Below are 22,662 nucleotides of genomic sequence, written 5' to 3'. Positions count from 1 at the left end.
GGAAAGTTGACTAGGGGGTGGAGGGGGGTGGGTTACATGAGAAAAACAAACCCTAAGAGGTTGAGCCTGAGGAAATCTACGTAAATACATGTAAGGTCGTGCGACATTGATTCAACTTGTGTTGTTGAGATATCGTGTCTACAAGCTAGCGTCACATCCACGCTCACAAAGGTTGCTGAGTCACCAAACACAAAACAAAAAGTCCTGGCATTTTCTTTTTCTTTGATGGGGGGGGGGGGGGGCGGTGTGCAGACTAGGAAACAAATAGTTGCTGGCCTAGCTCCCTCCATCTACCATAGCTACACTACTTACCGAGGTCATGCATTATGTTGTTCAGTTGGATATAGCCTTTAAAATTTAAGATGCTTAACTGTTGTTACTGGTTTAACTGAGTTTTCCAAGAATGGTCACAATGATGAAGATTGTTTGACTTTTTAGGTTGTATCACCAGTGCATGTTACATACTTATGTATTGTATACTAGATTTTTTTTGGTAATATTCTGTCTACAAAGGGGGGGGGGGGAGTGGGGTCTGATCTGAGCTGAGCCTACCATGAATTTATTCTGGAGGGTCTAAAGCAACTACCCCCCCTCCCCTCCAAAGAAGTATATGTGGTTGCACCCCTTGATCTTGTTACCCACGATATAAAGAATGCTTACGATTCTTTTCAAAACATGATTATTAACAGTTGTTAATTCTCAGGTGTAACAATACAAGAAAATTACAAACAATAGTAATTCATTATTTCAGAAGCATTTTATTGTGAGGCTTTTAATGTAGTTACCATAGCAACACAAACCATAATTAACACGGCTAGAGTCTTTCAAAATCACAGAACTATAACATTTCTTTGTCACAGATCCGCAACAAGAAAGCTCTATAAAAATCAAAAAAAAAAAAAAAACCTTGCATATTTTTCTTAATAAGTACACTCTTCATTGAATTAATAAGACGTTCATAAAAATTACAAGCAAACATAATCCTTTCAATCCAGCCATTTACAAGATTATGTGGCACTTTCTGCGACGATTTCTCTCGATTAAACATTAATTTTTGTAAACTGATTCGCCTCTTGATTAAAACAGCACTTCATATTAAAGGCTAATTATAAACCTTGGAGGAAGCAACTCCCATGGTAAACTTTGATAGTAAAAATGGAAAAAAGGCAACATTATGCTTAATTTGCTTTGTTTTCTTTTAAAAGAGTTATTGAATTATAATTCTTTGTAGCTTTTCATTCGCCTTTCATGATGTTATGCCATCCTGATGCTTACATTATCTTCTGCCAAGTCTTTGACAAGTAACCCTGAAAGGAGATAAAACAATACAACAGATGCAAAATAATTTTTAAAAAAAACTGAGAATTCAAAACCCCAATAAAAGTATGCTGGATGGTCATAATGCATTTGACTGCTGGAGTGATGAGAGGGGTAAATTGAAATGGTGATGAGGGGTGGTGATATGGTAAGGGGTGACAGAAACAGGTAGTGAGAAGGGTAGTAAGGGTAACAGTGATGTGGGGAGGGGTGATGAAGGGAGGGGTGATGTGGGGATGGGTGATGTGGGGGAGGGGTGATGTGGGGGAGGGTGATGTGGGGAGGGGTGATGTGGGGAGGGGTGATGTGGGGAGGGGTGATGTGGGGAGGGGTGATGTGAGGAGGGGTGTGTGGGGAGGGGTGATGTGGGGAGGGGTGATGTGGGGAGGGGTGATGTGGGGAGGGGTATGTGGGGAGGGGTGATGTGGGGAGGGGTGACGTGGGGAGGGGTGATGGGTAAGATTGATGTGAAGTGGAAGGGAACTGGTGAGAGAACCGGAGTGCATGGTAATTGAATGATATGGTTGCCGACCTATTGACTCAACTCATGCCGTCTCAAGCCATTAGGTTGTCCAAACTCTCTTTTGTTGTCAACCTCGTTGTGCTGTTAGTGACTTTTTGCTGCCCAACCATCTAGGAGGGTGTCATATCCTGATCAATTGCCATCATTTGAGTAAAGTAAGGTTGGTAAATTTGGGAACAAAATGCAGCAGCTTGGTTTGAATCTCCATTTTGTGGCACTTTTCGAGGCCAGTTAAAAAAAAGAACTCAAAATGCTATGTGTATAGTTGTTGGTCTACTCCATGCTACATGTTATTTGTTGTTCTGGATTACATCTTAAGGTGACCATATTTTCCTGCCTGGAATCGGGGACATTTATTGCGTGACTGATATGGGGGAGGGGTCTAAGGGGAGGGGGTTCCTTCCCCTTTGGAAAATTTTCCCCCTCCCCTTTGGAAAATTTTCAAGTGCCTAAGGTGCTTAGATGTAAAATGGTGATAATCAATTTTATTTTCAAAAATGTAGCTTTTTTTAGATGAAATTCACTAACTTTAAGTGGTTCTTTAAGAGCTTGTGAGTTGCTCATGCTCACACTATAAGTGTTGTGTCGCCGTAGTTGCCAATTATACGGTCGAAAGAGTGCTAGGCTAGATCGATCTAGCATATTTTTTAACAGTGTTTCCACTTTACACTGGCCCACCTGTTCCGTACTGCGACTGCTCACTTGACTAAATTTTGCTTTTACAATTATTTTACTTAACAATGTGGGATATTTTCGAAATTCCTGAACATTTTGACGAATCGGGGACATTTTCGGGGACAACTTGTTCATCGGGGACAGCACACTGTAATCGGGGACTGTCCCCGAAAATCGGGGACGTCTGGGCACCTTATTACATCTCCCGTCAGATGGCAGAGACGTACTGCAGAAATGATGACTTAATGGAGGCATAATGAGGTTTATAGATGACAACAAGTGTTTGGACAACATAAGGGAGAGTTGAGATTGAGAATGAGACAGGCATTGTGCGGTTGGATGACATAAAGACTTACGATGACGTAATAAGCTGACCCCAAAGGCACGTCATAAAATGAACCGACTAAACCATAATGGTTGAAAAAATTTAAACAAGAAATGAATTAAATATAAACACACACACAAACAAGTAATACTCACATGATCTTTACGAAAATGATGACCTTAGCGACCTGCATGGACAAAGAAATGGAAGAAACCATGTACATATGAAACGACACAGGTCTTTTATCAGCTCTTTATTCTGAAAGTAAATTACTTTTTAAAACACAAACCATAGAACCCCCGAAAACTATCAGCATCAGACAGAGTCTTTTCTTTGCTTTCTCTTTGCCAGCTCAACCAAACAAAAAGAATTTCGTTGTTAATACTTCATAATTGAAGATGGGGCTCTAATGTTATGGACGTTATAACCCACATATATGGTGTGTAGATGAGAGAGAATGAGGAAGGGGCCATTGCCTACACAAACGAATGGTGATTCATGAATAATGCACCAATAATTCCAAACAGGTCTTCTCAAGTTATTTCCAAGAAAGATAAACAGATACTTAACAAATAGAAGAAAACCAAACACTGGATTCCAAACAAGATCTTCTTCAGATGCAATTGGCACAGAAAAATTATCAAAAAACAGAAGCAAAGAGAATTTGTCTCTGTAGAAGCTCCTGGCAAGGATCAAATTGTCACGCCCAAATGATCTTCACAAAATAGTCCCAAAATGTGGGACATAATGAGCCCCACCATTGCATATATGCTGATCTTTAAGAAGGTGGATTGGTGGAGGGGGGGGGGGAAGGGGTGTGCGGTGGTAGGGAGAGGGTTGTTCCTCTGACTGTGTCAAGCATCTGGTAATACTTACATTTTGTTCGGCTGCAACCGATGTTTGCACCGTTTACAGCTTTGGCCAAGGTAAAGGGTGGCAAGGGGTCATCGGCGGTCAATTTGACACAGAAATATTTCAGTTTCTTGCAAGTCAGTCCACGAAGATCCATTTCCAATTCTATTCGCTGCAGAATTCAAAAGTGACATTTGTCACCACAGAAATAAAATTTCAATATCGAAAACCCTTGACTTGGGAATTTTAAATTTAGAGGTATCGACATGCCATCGAGAACGAGAAGTCTAGCTAAATTCAAAATTTTTAACATCCGAGATACGTTACAGGGTAGGACAAATTTACACCTGTTTGTTTACCGTCATAGTAAAAGGTAACATTGTTGGGGAATTTGTTAGACAAGATATGTAACTAAGCTTCATTTTCATAACCTACATAGTAACATTAATGTTGTGAGGAATTTGGAGAGAAATAAGATACAGTTAAAGTTACACTAGTGTTAATTACCATATTGTAGCAAAGGTAAAAATTGTAAGGTATAATTGGAAAGATATGGGATATATACAATTTAAAGTAAAATGTTTATTTGTAAAGGTAAAAAATTTAAAAAAATATTTCAAAAGCAGATTCAATTATGGGACTTTATGACACCTAAAGAATGGATAAAAATGTTCTGTGGTCAAATCTGGCTTTCAAGTTGTAACCTCAAGGAAACTATGTCGACAGTGTATAGTAACAAAATCAAGAAGCTATACTTTAACCCCCCCCCCTCCCCCCCCCCTCACCATCACCCCTCACCACTACAAAATGTCTGGTTACAGGAGTACTCTTCTTCAGCAACATCACATGATTTAGGTCTCCTACCTAACCTCACAAGCTTGGTGTCCAAGATTTGAGCACAAAATGATGCCATGCAGTGACAAGTTCAAGCTTACAGTATTTCAAGTATATATATACCACCTTTCTTACTCTCACTGCATGAGGTCACCTTCAGTCATGTAGGTATTATCAGAGGGCCGGAGTTCAAACAACCAAAACCTACATAAGAGGAGTGTAGCAATATCCTGCTCTAATTGCAAAAAATGAATTAAAGCAGCATTGAAGCAGAACCTAGGATAGAAAAATTCCATCTGATCTACAAAAGTCATCGTTTCAAACTCACCCCAAAGCCGAAAGGGTTAGACGGGTCGGTCACGTATTTGGACACTTTGCTTCCCTCCAGAACCTGTTCCTGGAGCGCATGTTGGTTGCTGTTGCTGGCCTGGTTGTTGAACCAGGCGCTCATCCTCCACAAGTTGACGCCCCGGGTCAGAGGGTCGGACTGGCTGGCATCAAATTCGATGGGGGCGGAGAATCGCACGGAGTAGAAGTTATCGTGGAAAATGGAGACTTGGCTCGGTGTGATGGAATTGATGGTCAGGGTGGTTCCAGCTCTTGCAGCAGGTTTATCTTTTTTGCCCTTTTCTGTCAAGACAAAATGAGCGAGAGATGTATTAACACTTCATCTTCTGCGTATCAGTAGGAGGTGTATCAGTTAAAAGCTAAAATTAAAGTGGTATCTGCATTCAGTCACCTATTTTCTGCCAACTTTATCAAAAACCCTATGTAGTATTTATACCTAAAATGAGATTTCCAATTGATCAGACCTAGAACAAGCCTTTCGTACCAAGTGAAAGCTTATTAATTTAGAGCAGGCTTGTAACAATTCCATTCACTAACTGCGTGATGTCGGGAAAACTTTCATGACTGGACACAGGATTTTTCAAAAGCTTTGGGCATTTTCTTGAATAATTTGCTAAGACAAAAACTTCACTAGTCATAGGCAATAATCAACTGCACTGTTAAAGGATCTTAGTATGGAGAAATATTGAGAGTTGACTGTCCAAAATTGTCAGCACAAAATCCTTGGTGAATACAAAATGGAAACTTTAGGCATGATCGACAAAAGTCAATGCAGTCTTTTGCGCTGATTTTCATAAACTGCCATTTCATTTGAATATCCTGATTACTCTATAATGCTACTTATTCATAAAAAAGTCCCAACATTTCTTTAAAAAAATTCCGGTATTATGGCTCATATATGTGACCAATTCTATGTGAAACGTATCTGCCAGTCATTTTTTAAGAATGAAATGAAACCATTGGGTACAAAAAACAAACAAAAAACACTTAAAGATCTGCTTTAGTGGCTCCAATGATAGCACTCTATAGCTATGAAAGTTTCGTGATTATGTAATCGACCTGCCAGGTCGTAAATCAAGCTCAGGTTTGACAATTAGCCTCCATAGCTTCTTAACACCATTAGGCTCTTTGTGTAACACTGTGTCGAAATATGTTCATGTCTACAGTGTTGTTAATCATACAGCGTTCACACAAAGACCCTCATGCAAGAAAAAATGGGAGAAGATGTGAGAGAACCTTCAAAAGAAAACACATCCATTTGTCTCCTTTTGATTTCTCTGTTTATTTTGTGTTCATACTTACTCTGGCAACTCATTTTCTGACATCCGATGACGGGTTCCGCTAATTCAAAGTCTTGGTTGCTTCCCTGCGAAATTTCGGCGCATAAGTATTTGGCATCTTTGCATTTCACTCCTGTCAAGTCCAGAGTTGTTGCGATGTCCTGAAAGATGAGAGCGATATTTATTTATTTATTTGTTTGCCACAAAAGTACAAAGTGGAGGAAGTCTTCCATAAAGCTTAAAAGCTTAACAATGTGGAAGACTCCCTGAAGAAAGAAAAGAAAAGAAAAGAAAAAACAAAATATATATATGTGTATGAATACATACATAGATATAAGTACAAATTAAATGTTCAATACATATATATATAGTAATTACATATAGGTATAATTTAGTTTTAGTCAGTAACTAGCTATTATTTCCTTACAAAACCACTTCTTAAAGGATGTGACTGACTTTTTACTCTTTAAATCGTTCATTAGAAGATTCCATGTTTTTGTTGCACGGTTTTGTAGGCTTAAAGTTCCAATGGTGGTATTGTAGAGATTATAGTGGGCATGATTAGCATGCCTCGCGGTTATGTACATCTCTGTTACTGGTTAAAAAATTGTCAAAGGCAGCTGGTAGTAATCCATTCCAGGTCTTGTAGGCAAATAATGCAAGCTTAACTTTAATGAGATCGTGCAATTTTAGTAAGTTGAGTTTCTTAAATAGGGGACTGGTGTGCTCACGTGGGGCTGAGTGTGTTATGTGGCGAATGGCTGCCTTTTGGAGTATTATAAGATTGTTAAGGTTGGTGTTGTATGTACCAGACCAAATAATGGAACAATAAGTGAGATGCGGGACAACCAGGGTCTGGTATAGTGTTCTGAGTATGTTTTCCGATAGATAATATTTCAACTTGGATAATATGCCAACATTCCGTGCAATAATACTGCAAATAGTTGAAATATGGTTGCGCCAGCTAAGTTTACAATCAATATTTACACCTAAAAACTTAGTAGTATAAACTTGCTTAATTATTTTCCCATCCATACATATATCTTTATTCCAAATAAGTGTATTACGAGTATTAAAGACAATGTAATTACTTTTTTGTACATTTAGTGATAATTTGTTGGCTGAAAACCAATTACAGAATTTATTTAATTCATTTGACACGTTGAAAGATAATGTGATTATGTCGTCGCTCTCGAAGAAAATACTGGTGTCATCAGCAAAGAGAATGATTTTGGCTAGTTTGGAGACATGACAAATATTGTTAATACATAGAATAAATAACAAAGGACCTAAGACTGAACCCTGTGGAACGCCGCAACGAATTTTAGCAAGATCGGATCTAGAGTTTTTATACAAGGTATACTGATATCTGTTCGAAATATAGCTTTCAAGCCAGTTGAGAGTAGTTCCTCTAATGCCGTATGAAAATAATTTATTGATAAGGATGGTATGATCGATCGTGTCAAACGCCTTCGAAAGGTCGAGGAATACACCAATGCAATTTTTGCCATTATTAAGACTAGTATGTAAACTGTTAAGTGCATCTGCCAAAGCCAGTTCAGTAGAATGTTCGGGTCGAAAGCCGTACTGTTCTTTACAGAGAATATTATATTGGTTAAGAAAATTAAATATGCGATTGAACATAAGTCGTTCTATGATTTTAGAAAAACAGGAAAGCAATGAAATCGGTCGATAATTCTCATATACATTTGAATCTCCCTTTTTATAGATTGGTATAACCTTTGCCGTTTTAAGTTTATCTGGGAATACGCCAGTGTTAAATGATAAATTACATATATGGGTCAAAGGCTTAGCAATAAAAGGAATAACATTTTTTATAATACCAGGTTTGAAATCATCATATCCTGCTGCTTTATTGGGTTTCAAGTTGGAAGTTGCAATTTTAATTAGTTCTTCTTTAGTGACTGGGAATGTGAATATTGAATGACTATTGTTATAATGGATGGTTTTGTGTGATTTACCTTTGTTACTTATTTTACTAGCAAGCGATGGTCCAAGATTTACATAGAAATTGTTGAAGTTATTCGCAATGATATTTTCATCACTGGTTTCTTGGTCACCATCTTTGAAAACAGCAGGATATGATGATTCTTTACGGTTATTGTGCAACATTTCATTAATAGTACGCCATGTATGGTTTGTGTTATTTCTGCTCTCATTAAATTTATTGTCAAAATAGAGCTTTTTCGAAAGTCTGATTACTTGATTAAGCTTATTACAATACGTTGTATACATAGACTTGTACATAACTGTAGGAGACTTTAACTGACGTCTGTAAAGTTTGTGCTTCCTTTTAATGGAAGTCAAAATACCATTCGTAATCCATGGGTGTTTCTTTCTACGACGCTGTTTATGATTGATTTGGCGAATAGGAAAACAATTATTATAAGTTGAACTGAGATAATTAAAAAAGGTATTATAAGCAGAATTATAAGCAGAAAGGTATTATAAGCAGAATTGACATCATTGACAGAATTGACATCATATGTAAAACGATGATGGCACTGTTCCTCATTTTCAGAGTTAACACAGTTGCTCAACTGCATTTATCTCGTCAATCACAACAAAAGGCAAACTATTATAATTTGCAGTCTGCAGGTCATTCCATCTCCTCCCATATAGGAGTGTTAGCTCAGTGGTTAATGCCGGTGCCCTTCAATCATAAGGTCCCGAGTTCGAGTCACTCCAAGATTAATGTATGTCGTCCAGTTACAGAGTTGTTGATAATTGACAATTCATAATGATGGACGTTAAATATGAATCTAAGAGACTGACTTGGGTCAGCTTGCGGCTTTGATAAGCCAATGATGGCTTCTTCGCGAGTTCCTGCTTGCAGGAGGATCTAAAATACACACATACATACACGCATATATACCTTACTGTTACCGTGAACCAGATGGTGCTACTGAGACAGAATTACTCTGTGACATTTTCCAAATCCTGTAAATCTTACTGATTTTTCCGCCAACAACATAATGCAACCTCTTATATGGAGACATATATTAGACAGATCGTAACCATGGAAATAGCATCACTATATCTAACTGGCAATAGGCAATGTACTTCTTGTCTTTCTGAAATCAGGTATTTGCAATCTATAAAAATATGTCAATGATCTTCCACATTGTCATTTTCTAGATATACTTTTCTCAAGTTTGTTTTTTTTCTCTTCATATTCCACATCAATATTGACCTTAAATGGTCTTTGACCTACACCAGAGACACTAGGATGCTTCAACTTGTTTTATGAGGCATCTGTGACATCTGTCATTGAAACAGGAATTAACTTCCTTACATGTTTACATTATAAATGGGTGAATAGAGACAGAGGGAGAGACAGCCAAAGTGAGTGCAAAGAGTGAAGGAGAAGGGTAGGCGAGGTGGGGGGTGGGAGGGGGGGAAATAAACTGGGGCAATGAAAGTAAAACTGTAAAAGCAAAAATTGTTATAGGGCTGGATTGGAAAAAGTTAGAAAAATGATTTTGTTTCAACTATACATCTGACAAGGAGTTTTTTATAAATAAAGAAAGAACAGACAATTGTACAACGACATAAGATGTCTGGCCTGCTCTATAGATGAGGGGGACCTGGGAGTATCGGTGATATTAATCAACCTTGCTATCAAATTATGCTAACAATTTGTATTTTCTACTAATAAAGGCACTGAAGTTACAAAATGTAAAACTGCGTGGTCTAATATTACTGATAGTCATCTCACCCTAAACGGTATCTTCTTCCCATTTTGAATAGTTTGGCTCTGCTGTGCTCTCGACAATGCCTGAGGGACTTCTCCCAGGCGAGGGCCCTTCCCGGTCTTCTTCTTTGACATGAAGACGGTCAAGACCCAGAGGTTGTTGCCTTGGACCTCGTCGGAGGAAGGATCCACGGCTGCGACGACGTCAAAGGTGACGTCCACCGTGCCTTTCTCTTTCCCCTTCACTTTTTTGTCTGGAGTCACAGATGTCACCATGACAACCGGGGTGTCCGGCTCAGGTCCTCCATGTGGTACGTGTGGTCCTGGCATCGGGAGGATACAAAAAGGATAAACCCGGATGAAATGAATCAGGAAAGATATAGGATCATCCTTCCCAACTTTTTCTCTCCATCTCCTGGCTAGAACCTTGAAACTTTTCATACCCATGTAACTTTAAGGTGAAGGGAATACGTATCGACTTGCAAGGAGATTATCTTTTTGCAAAAGGGGTCTTTAATACTAGCTCAAAAACCTACCCCGTGTTACCATGGCAATAGGAGACCGAGATGGACTGAAATAGTATAAATTTTGTTCTGAAATTTACGATAGTGCCAGACAGTAAGTATGATTACAACATTAGTAATTACGTATCAAAGTCGTAATTAATATTAACAGCTCACCAGGGTTGTCAAATTCTCTGCAAGCCACCATTGCACCTTGTGGTAGGTCAAAGTTCACATGATCATTAGCTTTGTCAAATTCAGTACACAAGAAGGGATACATTGTCCCAATGCCAATCCCATTTAAGTCCAGTCTTGTAACAGAGGAAAGAAAAGAGAAAACAGTCTTTAATTCCAAGGTTTGCCATGGCCATAGCCTGGTGTAAAATCCCTAGGGGGATAGTTCAGGAACGTCAAGAAACATTCTCTATCATCCAAATGTTACAAAGTGATGCTAACAGTTTTAGGGACTTTTTATATGGGGAGAGGGGGGGGGCTTTCCCAAAAGAGATCATCATGACACCATCTAACAAAAGCACCACTGTCGTTTGGCCCATAGGGTAACAAGAAAAAGAAAAAAGACCTTCCAGATTGCTAGAAATGGTACTTCCCAGGCCTTGTTGCATCTAACATTCTTTATTTTGAGATCTCATGTTTTATAAAGTTACGATAAAAAGATGGTAAAAAATTGGAAAATTTTAATTTGGTATTGAAAATAGGACTTAACATGACTTTTATAAGCTCTGCTTTATTAAGTCTTTTTACATAGGTAATTGAAGATGTGAAAGCACACTATTGGGCATTCTGATGGTAGCCGTGGCCTATATATATATGCTGAGCGGAAGGGCCTTGTATGGGACTGCAAGCCTGGCCCCCTAGTTTAGAATGTTAAGAAAAGGCACAAGGTATTAATATACGTATATTCACAGTGCCTCGATACTCTCAGTGTTAAAAATAGTGGGAGAGATATTGGGACCAACACTGAGTCTGATAGTCCTACATAAGACACACAGGCAGAATAAATATATTAATGAACCATAGTTTCACTTAAGACTGCTACAGTACTGTACACACAAGTTAAATCTTAGGGCGCTCTCTATTTTTTATTGTTATTCTAACACTCGTGAATAGCAACAAAAAAACGCACGGTCATCGCATCTGAGGTCGTTCATACACCTGATGAGGGATTTAGATCTTAAGGAATATTGAGGTTGCACACTACTGATTAATGAAATCAGAAGAAATGATATTGAACATATCGCTGAAATTAACTGAAACAGCGAATACTGTCCAAGCATACACATTATCGTAGGCCTACTTTCATTGAGGAAGTGGAAATCTCAATGGGGGGGGGGGGGGGCAGCTGCACTTTCATTGAGGAAGTGGAAATCTCAATGGGGGGGGCAGCTGCACCCCCCCTCCCTCGGCAGGCTTTGGGCATGATTGCTGTAGCCATGTAAAACAACATATAGTAAGTTTGTGTTACCTTAATTAAACAGCTGATCAAAATGTGTTAGCTACTGTCAGGGGGTGTAATTCATTTTCTCTTGTAGCGCACTATGCATGTCGCACGGTATATGGTCGTTGAGGATAAGTACTTATTATGAGTGGTCAGTGAGGCGGTCAGCAACCCCCGGCTTAAAGGGACTGTATACATTGACACAAAAGGTTAAAATCTGAAAAGCGGGTTTTTAGCATTCCAAACACCAAACTTTGGGTGAATTTAGGAATTGGCAGATTTTGGGCGGGAGTTGACCATCAGAACTCAGGCGGTACAGTTGTGTGCGATTTCCAAGGGCCAAAAATCTGGCTAGAGTGATTTTACCTTGTCAAAGAGGAAAATTGAGGAAAAGTCTCAACAATAAAATTAACTGGATAGTTAGTGTGCCAGGAAATGTGTTTTGTTGACGACCATTTTCTGGTGTTTTGCACTGGGTACTGAGAGGGTCACTCAGGGTGCGCAGTCCAGAGCGGAGGCTGGACGTGAAGGTGACAATCCGTGGATTCGGAAGCCTGTAATCAATATTACAATTTGAAAAGCGTACCGGGAGACAGGGGCGGCGATCTGTTTCAAATATTGGGGGGGATATTTGCTTGGATGCGGGCGAATTATTATCAAAGCGGAGCGCCACCATTGGTTGGCGCGCAGCGTACAAGAAAATTTTTGGTTTTGATAGCCCCCCAGATCACCGGAAATGGCACTTCTCGGGCTTGAAAATGACCAACCAGATGTACACTTTTGCCTGAGAACCAAGTTTTTCCTAATAGTTTTTTTTTTCATTCATAAACTTTTTTCAAGATTGTCACCAGTCACACATCATGTTCGACCTCATTGCATCTCCTGTGGATCATTGCTTTTGTAGGTAATTCTACGTAACGCCCCACAATATCCGTCAGCCCCACTTTTCAAGGTTTTAAGCCCATTATTTGTTCAGAATTTGAATAATAAATTCACTTCAAAACATACCCATAATGTTGCACAAAATTTCATCTAATGGACAACCAATATAGTAAAACCCCCCTCAACCCCTAACAGACCGGTCAAAATTGCACGAGTAGAGGGAAGTATGATGAAAAATGTTGGTAAAGGAATTTTCGAAAATTCAGACACAGTTAAATTATTGGTGTACAAATATTAAAACCTCTTATAACGGCTACTATAAAACTTCGATATCATAGAAAATACCCAAAAAAATATGCTCGAGGGGGGAGGGCGGTCTCCCCCTTCACCCCCTCCCGCCCTTGGCTAGGCACCTGCGGTTAGAAATCTTGTAAGAAACAGGCCAAATGGAAACCCAGTGAACCCATATCGATGTGGATCATATATATGATTGTACGTACCTACACTCGTACACAAGATGCAAACCAAATTTCATTACGGATGCGGTTCGTCTAGCTATTCATTTCGAGAGAAAAAAGTAAAAACTACTTTCGGTCATATATAGTAACACATTGTGACACGGTAAGACAGGCGCCTTGCGAGGAATTTGCCAAGGGAGGGGCAAAGCTTGTACCCAGACTTTCTAATTGTAGCGCCATTGTAGCGCCATAAGTTGGCGCGAAACGCAAAAGAAAAATTTGGCCGAAAATGCCTCCCAGATCGCTGGAAATGGCTCTTCCCAGGCCTTGTAAGTTGCATCTAAGCATTTTCTATTTTGAAATTACTAGCGATATCATAAAAAATACAAAACATATGCATAAAAAAAAACTATGCCACCAAATATTGGGGGGGATATTAGATACTATATCCCCCCCACCTGAAATATTGGGGGGGACATGTCCCCCCGTCCCCCCCATGATCCCCGCCCATGCCGGGAGAAATAAACGTGTTGGCATGGAACTTGTCAGCAGACGATTATGGTGAATACTCATACAACTTAACTCGCTGGAAACACACCTTAAGCGAGTCGGATCAGATCATGGTAAAACAGATTAATAACTCCAATTTAAAGATGACAAAGCTCACAACTAATGAAATGAAGATAGCGTACTTTCGCAGTTTGGATCACTCACTCTGGATACATATGGAAGCAACCTTAAATTAATTTCATATTTTTTTTGTTTAAATTGTAATTGTATTGTGTGTAATTGACCTTGTATATATAGTCTGATAGTTGTCAACAAGAAGGCTGAAATTTACTATTTGCCTCGTGTGTTTATTGCAATTTCTTAGTATCGAGTGACAAGACAATCAAGGTTCAAAATATTTTAAATGAACCATCGTTGCGCATGTGACAGCTACTGTACATGCATCTCAAGATAGTAACACTGTTACAGTTACACTGTGTTAGAATCACTAAATATCTAACTCAATAATTCTGTTAGTTTGCATCCCCAGGTCATAAAGATCGCAACAGCCATGAAACTATAAACTAAGATAAGACTTAAAGGGTACACAGGTATGACAAAATTACAAGCATTAATTAATACAGGATTTGGATGGGACTAAAAATTTTTATGTTCATTAGTTTTGCAGGCTAATTAATGACTCACATGTTTTATACAAACACCAAAAGTGGGTTGTTCTAACCACATAAATCTTCCTGCTGCTGGATTATGTGTGGAAGTTACATAACTGGGTCAAAATGACACATTTTTAAGATACAACTCAATGCAAGAAAATGCAGCAATGAAAGTACTGGCTATTTGTTGCAGAAAATGCCTAAACTATATTGAACGAGCCCTCCCCCCCAAAAAAAAATACATACCCCCCCAAAAACCGATAATCTTAATCCAAAGTCAAGATACTGTATATACTCACTGTTCCGTGGCTTCAAAGTTAAGCGTCTCACCAGGAGCCCACAAGTATCTTTGCTGATATTGAACAAGCCCCCCTCAAAAAAAATAATCCCCCCCAAAAAATAATCCCCCCCCCAAAAAACGATAATCTTGATCCAAAGTCAAGATATATACTCACTCTTCCGTGGTTTCAAAGTTAAGCGTCTCACCAGGAGCCCACGAGTATCTTTGCTGATTTCGTGGCAGCAGTTGCGGTTCTTCGTTAATGCGTCGCCCGGAGCCGTCAGATTCAGCACTGCCAAAGACCCCTAGCCTCCAGTTCACTCCTTCTGGTATATAATCAGCACTTCCATGTGATGCGACCATGAGAGTCACACTGGTCTCCAACAAGTTGGAATGCGGCACCTGACGAAAACCGAGCGAATTATTCATGCTGGCTATCGATGCCCTAGGTCTATCGCTGTATGGGTCCGGCATTGGTCCACCTGAATGATCTGTAAGACGAAGAAGAATGGGACACAACGGTTATATCGCTGAGGAGGCAAATGTTTAAAGGGCCTGAAGACTCGCGCACAAAGAAACGTCTGATGCCAGAAATCTGACCTAGTTTCGAATGAGGTGTAACAGAAGTGTTAGACACCACCATCGATCCCAGAAAATACACACATCTTGCTACCGTCGGTATTTAGACACTAGTGTACATTCAATACATGCAGCTACTGTCAATACCCACAACACAGTGTACATAGCAGCGATGGACAACTCAACAGGGAGTTGTTATGGAAGTCCCTGATCTCAGGTCCAGATAAAAGATAACAAGGGGTCATGTTCCATATACTGTCTGCATTTTGTAGCGACAAGAAGAAAACTTCACTTGCAAGCAACGAAAATTAACTTTTTTCAGAGGGCGGTTTGGGGGGAGTTGGGGCACACGGTTTAGGGCGAGTCTTCAATGCCTTTAAGTACATGACAGTTTTGATATTGGAAACCAGTCAAAGGTATTACACCCCTAGTACCAAACATCCACATCCTAATTCTTAAGCTCTCCCTTAATTTCCACCCTCTTTAGAACCCCCACCTTGTACCTAGGCATCAATCTATTGTCTCAATCTATACCTTTAAATATGACTAAATATGTAAAACTACACTTAAAAACAGGACTCTTAAAGTTAAATAGGCCAAGAAATAAAAGGATCTTCTGATGGCTGAAGTTGATTGCTTAGAAGAAATGCAGAAATTTGTATTTGAATCTTTAGGTCACAAACATATTCTCACAGCATTTTGTATCGCAAACTTGTAGATATGGATATGCAGTAAATTGGGGTAACATTTTGTAAATTAGGCATCTGCTAACAGTAGAATAAATGATGTAACGAGGCCAATGCAGCTAAAAAATGTCTTATGTTACTATAATAGCCATTCATCCACAGAGGGAAAAAAAAAATTCTACAAAAAAAAAAAAAAAAACATTATTAAGGGAACATTGACAGCTATATTAAACCAAACTTTCCAAATGTTTCAGGTCTCAAGTATAAAACAACAAAAACATTGGAACAGCCAAAGAAAACCTTTTAATTAGCATTTGAGCCTGGTGACATTTTAGAACACCTACTGCAAGCAACTCCTGGGAAGCATCAAGGGTTTAGCCAAGTCAAAATAATGTACAGCACATATCTCAAGTTTATACTAGGGAAAAGATATTGAGATGGGGGTTTTCAACTCTTAATTATGTTTCTTGTTAATATAAATATATTGTCTGCTACTGAAATATTCCTTCAATGGATAATGGACAAAGATTAAACAACTTTATGTCAGCAGACATTTTTTATTGTTGGTAGGAAACAAATAATCTAGTGATACTTTTGGTGCTTTTAATAATATTTGTTTCAAGAAACATTTTGACTGCAGCAGCACTTTATATAATTATTATAATAAAAATATTATCATAAAATAAAGGTGTTGAGCTGCAGTTGGCCACTAAAAGTCATCACAAGGATGCTCAAATTTTAGGGTCCATAATTACAGCCTGTTACGGTTACAGTGTCTTAAAACGCACTCACCTGTTGGAGCCGTGTACTCACTGCAAGCCACTAATGGTCCAGCTGGCATGTCAAAATTCACATGGTCATTTTTCCTGTCAAACTCCACACACAGGTACGGATAGTCTGTTCCAGGACCAATGCCCCTGAGATCCAAACTGAAATGGCAGTAAATGACATTAAAAGTGCATGCTGCTTGCATGCTTTTGTGGGTGGGGCTTGGGGGTGGGGGAGGGAGGTTGGGGGTCAGCTGTTTTGTGGCAATGTTTTTTACTAGCCCTGATAATAGCATTCCTATACCTTTGGTACGGTTGATTACACAGCTAAAGGTACCCCTTCTCATACTCTCCATTTTGAAATGAAGTAATATAGTGAGCTGAGAAGCAATCCCATTTGATAATCCATTCCCCATGTATGATAGTAATTAATGCAAATTCATGCAAAAATACAGATGTAGGTTTGTTTAAATATTTAGAGCAGCTCAATCATATGCAATATCACAAAGGATTGTTGATTGATTGAAAATTGAAAACAAAGCAGTTGACGAGCTTTCATACTTGAAAATGTTTCATTGTACGAAAGGAATGTGGATACTGAATAGAAATGAATACTCTTCTACTGCACAAAGTCATTGTGTTACATGTTGAATCACAGGTTGCGTTAAACAATACAACTTCTTGAATCCCACGCTCTTAATAGGAAAGAAACCCAAAGGTTTAACCAATTGATTCAAAAATAGATCAGATACAGATTCTTTGACAGAAAAAAAACAAAAAAAAACACCAGCTGTGAAGAAAATGGGTATCTCTGGGGTTTCTATACCGAGGGCGCTGTCATGCCAGTCCCAATGTGTGTAATCTATACTGTTTCCCAGATCTGTGATTCTAAGTGAATTATGTGCATGCAGACACCTTCCCCTGATTGAGGGTTGTTGTATATGTATTTTAGATCCTCCAGCAAGCAGGAACTCGCGAAGAAGCCATCATTGGCTTATCAAAGCCGCAAGCTGACTGAAGTCAGTCTCTTAGATTCATATTTAACATCCATGATTATGAATTGTCAATTGTCAACAACTCTGTAACTGGACGACATACAGTAATCTTGGAGTGACACAAACTCGGGACCTCATGATTGAAAGGCACCGGCGTTAACCACTGGGCTAACACTCCCTAAATAGATAGTATAAGTATTATAGATATACAATGTTAAACCATCTAAGCTGCATGCTCATTAAGAGTGAACCATAAGGTATGTTTATACGAACACTCTTTAATTGCTCATTGTAATATCTTTAAAGATCATTAGCATTGGCCACAAATTTTTATCTTGATACAAACAAACTTGCAGGTTAACTTTTTAAAATACTCTCACCAGAGGCTCTGATAGTTATCAAAATTTATTCCCAGAAATTGAAAAGTATTAAATACAAAGTGGATAATTAAATATCTCATTTTGGTTATAACTACTGTTTAAAGTGGCAATAAAATGCTTGCTATAAGTTTGAGAATGTGTGGCCATTTTTTTTTAACATTCTAGCATATTTGGTGGCAACACCGTTGCATGACTTTTAATTTGAACACTGCAAATATTTGCATGACAAATGAATTATAAAGATGAAGAATAATCTATCGACTGCAATAAATTCTATTCTGTTAAAATTAATGTGAAATAGTTGACGATCAATTTGAGGTGCGAGTCATCCATTGAAAATAGTCGAATAATAGCAAAACACCTTTACTAGACAGATGGTTAGAACATGCATATGATTAACGCAAGCTCTTACCATGCTGTAAACTGATCCCTGGAAGTGCCCCTTACCAACCTTTGCCCCCTCCGCCTAACCCCACACCAGGCCCCCTTAGTGTGGATAGAGTTAAAAGTAAACCAAGTCTCTCTTTTTCAAGACAACAATCAAACAAGAAATCTTACTCAGATTCAACGTCCAGGTCTACTGGTCTGCCGGTGTAGACAGGGTGTGATTGGGCATCACGAGGCAGTATCTGCGTGACCTCCTTGACACGGGCTCCCATACCATCCCGGGTGTCACTTCCGAATACCCCAAGTCGGAACTGTCCATCGGGTACATAGTCGGTATCGTCGTGGGGTGTCACGGTAGCTTCGATCGCCAGCCGTGTCATGCGGGATTCAGGAATGGTAGATGGATTGATGGCAACCCTAATATTGCTGAATATAGCGTTCGGCGCATCGGGGTCGTCTCCTCCGTGTCCTGTTGTTGATTTTAGACAAAGAGGACAAATTGCATAAGATTTCTCTCTCATTAATACAAAGTTGACTGATCTTTCTTCAGAGTCTGAAATTTGTTATATTGTAGAGATCTGTATTGAACTTACCGAGCCCTTCATAGTACAACATTTCAAAATGTTTGGAGCTTGACACGATGGTGCAATGTTAGAAACCAAAGTTAAATGCAGTTTGTAGTATTACCAACACTTTGCTAACACCAGCATGGATACATACCACCACTATGCTAACACTACCATGCATACATACCACCACTATGCTAACACCTGCATGAATACATACCACCACTATGCTAACATTGGCATGCATACATACCACCACTATGCTAACACCACCATGGATACATACCACCACCATGCTAACACTACCATGGAAACATACCACTACCATGCTAACACCACCATGGATACATACCACCACCATGCTAACACCAGCATGGATACATACCACCACTATGATAACACCCCCATGGATACATACCACCACCATGCTAACACCACCATGGACACATACCACCACTATGATAACACTCCCATGGATACACACCACCACCATGCTAACACTACCATGGATACATACCACCACCATGCTAACACTACCATGGATACATACCACCACCATGCTAACACTACCATGGATACATACCACCACTATGCTAACACCACCATGCATACATACCACCACTATGCTAACACCACCATGGATACATACCACCACTATGATAACACTACCATGGATACATACCACCACCATGCTAACACCACCATGCATACATACCACCACTATGCTAACACTGCCATGGATACATACCACCACTATGCTAACACCACCATGCATACATACCACCACTATGCTAACACCACCATGGATACATACCACCACCATGCTAACACTACCATAGATACATACCTCTACCATGCTAACACCCCCATGGATACATACCACCACCATGCTAACACCACCATGGACACATACCACCACCATGCTAACACCTGCATGAATACATACCACCACCATGCTAACACTACCATGGATACATACCACTACCATGCTAACACCCCCATGGATACATACCACCACCATGCTAACACCACCATGCATACATACCACCACCATGCTAACACTACCATGGATACATACCACTACCATGCTAACACCCCCATGGACACATACCACCACTATGATAACACCAGCATGGATACATACTACCACCATGCTAATACTACCATGGATACATACCACCACCATGCTAACACTATAATGGATACATACCACCACCATTTCCATGATGTGGTTCATAGAGTTTGCAGATGTAGATTGTTCCTGATGGGTTCTGCACAGGGAAGTCAAAGTGACTGTCTGGATTAGCTTTACCAAACTCCACGCACAGGTAAGGGAATCGAGTGTCCCCGATGCCTCTCAGATCTGCACTGTACGATAGAATGGTGTGAAATATATTATCTATCTGTCTCGGCCATATAATTGTTTACAGTTTATCTTCAAGATTTTGTTAATATCGAAGCAGTAACAATATCATATTTTGTAATTTTTGCTCCATAAACAGGACTGCAAAAATAAATCAAATGTATGGATCTTCTTAAGGCAATTTGATGGTATGATTTTAAGGGCAGTTACATCAATTACATTTCATTACCTACAAGGCTTTTCCCGAAAAAGTGCACACAATGACCGTTTGCTGTTAATGAACGGATCTCATTCAATAGGTCACATGCAAACTTATCACCCTGTGATTGGTTACAATTTTAAAACTGTGCAGCACCACTTTCCAATCAGAAAGCAAAAGTACATGCTCAGTTTTCCCCAAGGAAGCTAATGAGACATTAAAAACTGGCAACATTTTGATCAGTCATGGACCAAAGCATATATAATCTCCACCCCCCCCCCCCACCCCTAAATTAGCAACAATTGCTCATGTAACGAAGGTTAAGTTGAGTCAGGGCTCATGATCAAACAGCAGTCTGGACGGGCTTCAGAATAGCTTCTTGAGTGGGTTTTCTTTCACAACTTTTTTTCAAATCTATCAAGTATTATTATTCACAAATTTAGATTGCAATTGAACAATGTAAGATCATTTCAAAGATTCCCTTTCACAAATTAAGTTTAAAAATTTTATTTAAACCACAACATTTTACACACCTGACCACATTTCAAGAAGTCATGAAAAAAAGAGTAAAAAAGGGCCAAAAAAAACCCCTCTCAAATCCTCCTGCACTATTTGTAATAAAACATAACGAGTTAGTCACACAATGGCTTAATTACACTTTGTTCATATAGAATGTTTCTTTGTGAGAAACTGCATCGAAAAACATTTCTTCACATCATCTCAAAATTCTGCTGCAGATACGGCTATTAAAAAACGATGCTCATTTATTATGTCGGCCTAATATCAGTACAACAATGAAGTGCTTTCTCCATGTCCATAGAGACAAAATTCAGTTAGCTATTATTAAACTAAACTTTATACCATTTTAATAAAGTCAACTAAAAACCAATTAAAGCAGAACAATCTGTAGTGGTGTCTAGAAAAGGGGTGGGAATCCTGTCCCCTCCCATTGTCAATTATGAATTGAATTAGACTACTCCTACTGGTGTACACTCCCCCCCCCTTTCCCTTCCGTCCCCCTCACACTGAAATTCAAGTATTTATTAGCAGAACCTTTGCCTTTTTAGCCCAAACATAGACCTAATTAATAGTCTAAATATACTGAACTTTGATATTTTCCTTAGGAAGGACAGCAAGACCACCCCCTCCCCCACCCTCCCTTCCCAGCATGAGGGAGTAGGCTTCAATGACCACAGGGTTAAAGTTCCTACTTTGAAGAATCCTCCATCTACATCGGTTGCCTTTCCATATTAAGCTTCATGCTCATACCTAATATCAGACTTTCAAATCCTGTGCACGCCAGTGATAATTAGTGCTCCTTTGCGGCACATAGGCTACAAAGCAGACTCTTCCTACAGATTACTACTGGACAAAGGACATTTGAAATTCAGCCTAGCTATATCTCCACTCAGCGCAGACTGAGTTTTCTTTATATACATATTGATGACGCAAAACAGAGACATTCTCTTACGCTGCAGATCCCATCAAAGTTAGAGTGGAACCACTCCTTAGAGTCTTGGACCCTTCTTCTTCCGAGAGCAACTGTGGCACTTCCCCCATTCTCGGGCCGCTGCCGTCGGGCTCGGCGCTGCCAAAAATACCGAGTCTCCATAAATCGGTACCTCTGATGGTATCGGTAGTATCGAATGGATGGACTTCAGCTGTAACTTCGACGTTTGTCAAATGCGACCGCGGTACAGGCCTGGTTCCTATCTCATAACCAAATCCAGATACAAGAGCCCTGGGCCTGGAGTTGCCCCCGTGGTGTCCCGGATTGCTTCCACCGTGGTGACCGTGGTCGGGTCTCTCACGGTCAGGGTCGGTCCCGCCGATCTCGTGTGGATCGGTGTTTCCAGTACCATACAAGAGGTGGCATGTGACGATGGTTTCCGGACCACCAAGCTCCAATTCATAATCTGGTGATGCATTAGCATCTTTTCCAAACTCCACACAGAGATAGGGGAAGTTTGTATCGGGGCCCACAGCTCTCAGATCAAGACTGTTAAAAAAAAAGAGAGGCATAATTTAATTAGCCACAAAGGAAAATGTCTCTCAACACTGAATCTGAAAGCTATATAAGTAACTACTCTCTCCCTGGTATTAAGGAATATTAAACTCCTTCCCTGGGT

The 22,662-nt window shown here is 39.6% G+C and overlaps 1 protein-coding gene across 4 annotated transcripts in view; it reads right to left on the bottom strand.

Annotated features, from left to right (window-relative positions):
- Window positions 1-738: 738 nt before the first annotated feature.
- Window positions 739-22,662, bottom strand: part of LOC139966615 (uncharacterized) — a 52,786-nt gene continuing 30,862 nt past the window's right edge. For all 4 annotated transcript variants that reach the window (XM_071969838.1, XM_071969836.1, XM_071969834.1 and 1 more), the window contains 12 exons: window positions 22,005-22,532; window positions 20,182-20,339; window positions 18,577-18,874; window positions 16,669-16,805; window positions 14,787-15,102; window positions 10,550-10,683; window positions 9,894-10,192; window positions 6,177-6,315; window positions 4,855-5,156; window positions 3,717-3,864; window positions 2,996-3,027; window positions 739-1,307 (listed from right to left, as the gene is read on the bottom strand). In XM_071969838.1, coding sequence (XP_071825939.1) covers window positions 3,020-3,027; window positions 3,717-3,864; window positions 4,855-5,156; window positions 6,177-6,315; window positions 9,894-10,192; window positions 10,550-10,683; window positions 14,787-15,102; window positions 16,669-16,805; window positions 18,577-18,874; window positions 20,182-20,339; window positions 22,005-22,532 — 2,467 coding nt within the window. In that variant the 3' untranslated portion in view covers window positions 739-1,307; window positions 2,996-3,019. The remainder of the gene's footprint in view (window positions 1,308-2,995; window positions 3,028-3,716; window positions 3,865-4,854; window positions 5,157-6,176; window positions 6,316-9,893; window positions 10,193-10,549; window positions 10,684-14,786; window positions 15,103-16,668; window positions 16,806-18,576; window positions 18,875-20,181; window positions 20,340-22,004; window positions 22,533-22,662) is intronic.

Source organism: Apostichopus japonicus, chromosome 4, assembly GCF_037975245.1.
Source record: "Apostichopus japonicus isolate 1M-3 chromosome 4, ASM3797524v1, whole genome shotgun sequence".
NCBI classification, from domain to species: domain Eukaryota; kingdom Metazoa; phylum Echinodermata; class Holothuroidea; order Aspidochirotida; family Stichopodidae; genus Apostichopus; species Apostichopus japonicus.
The sequence above is the reverse complement of the archived record's forward strand: the minus strand, read 5'-3'. Positions and strand labels throughout refer to the sequence as shown.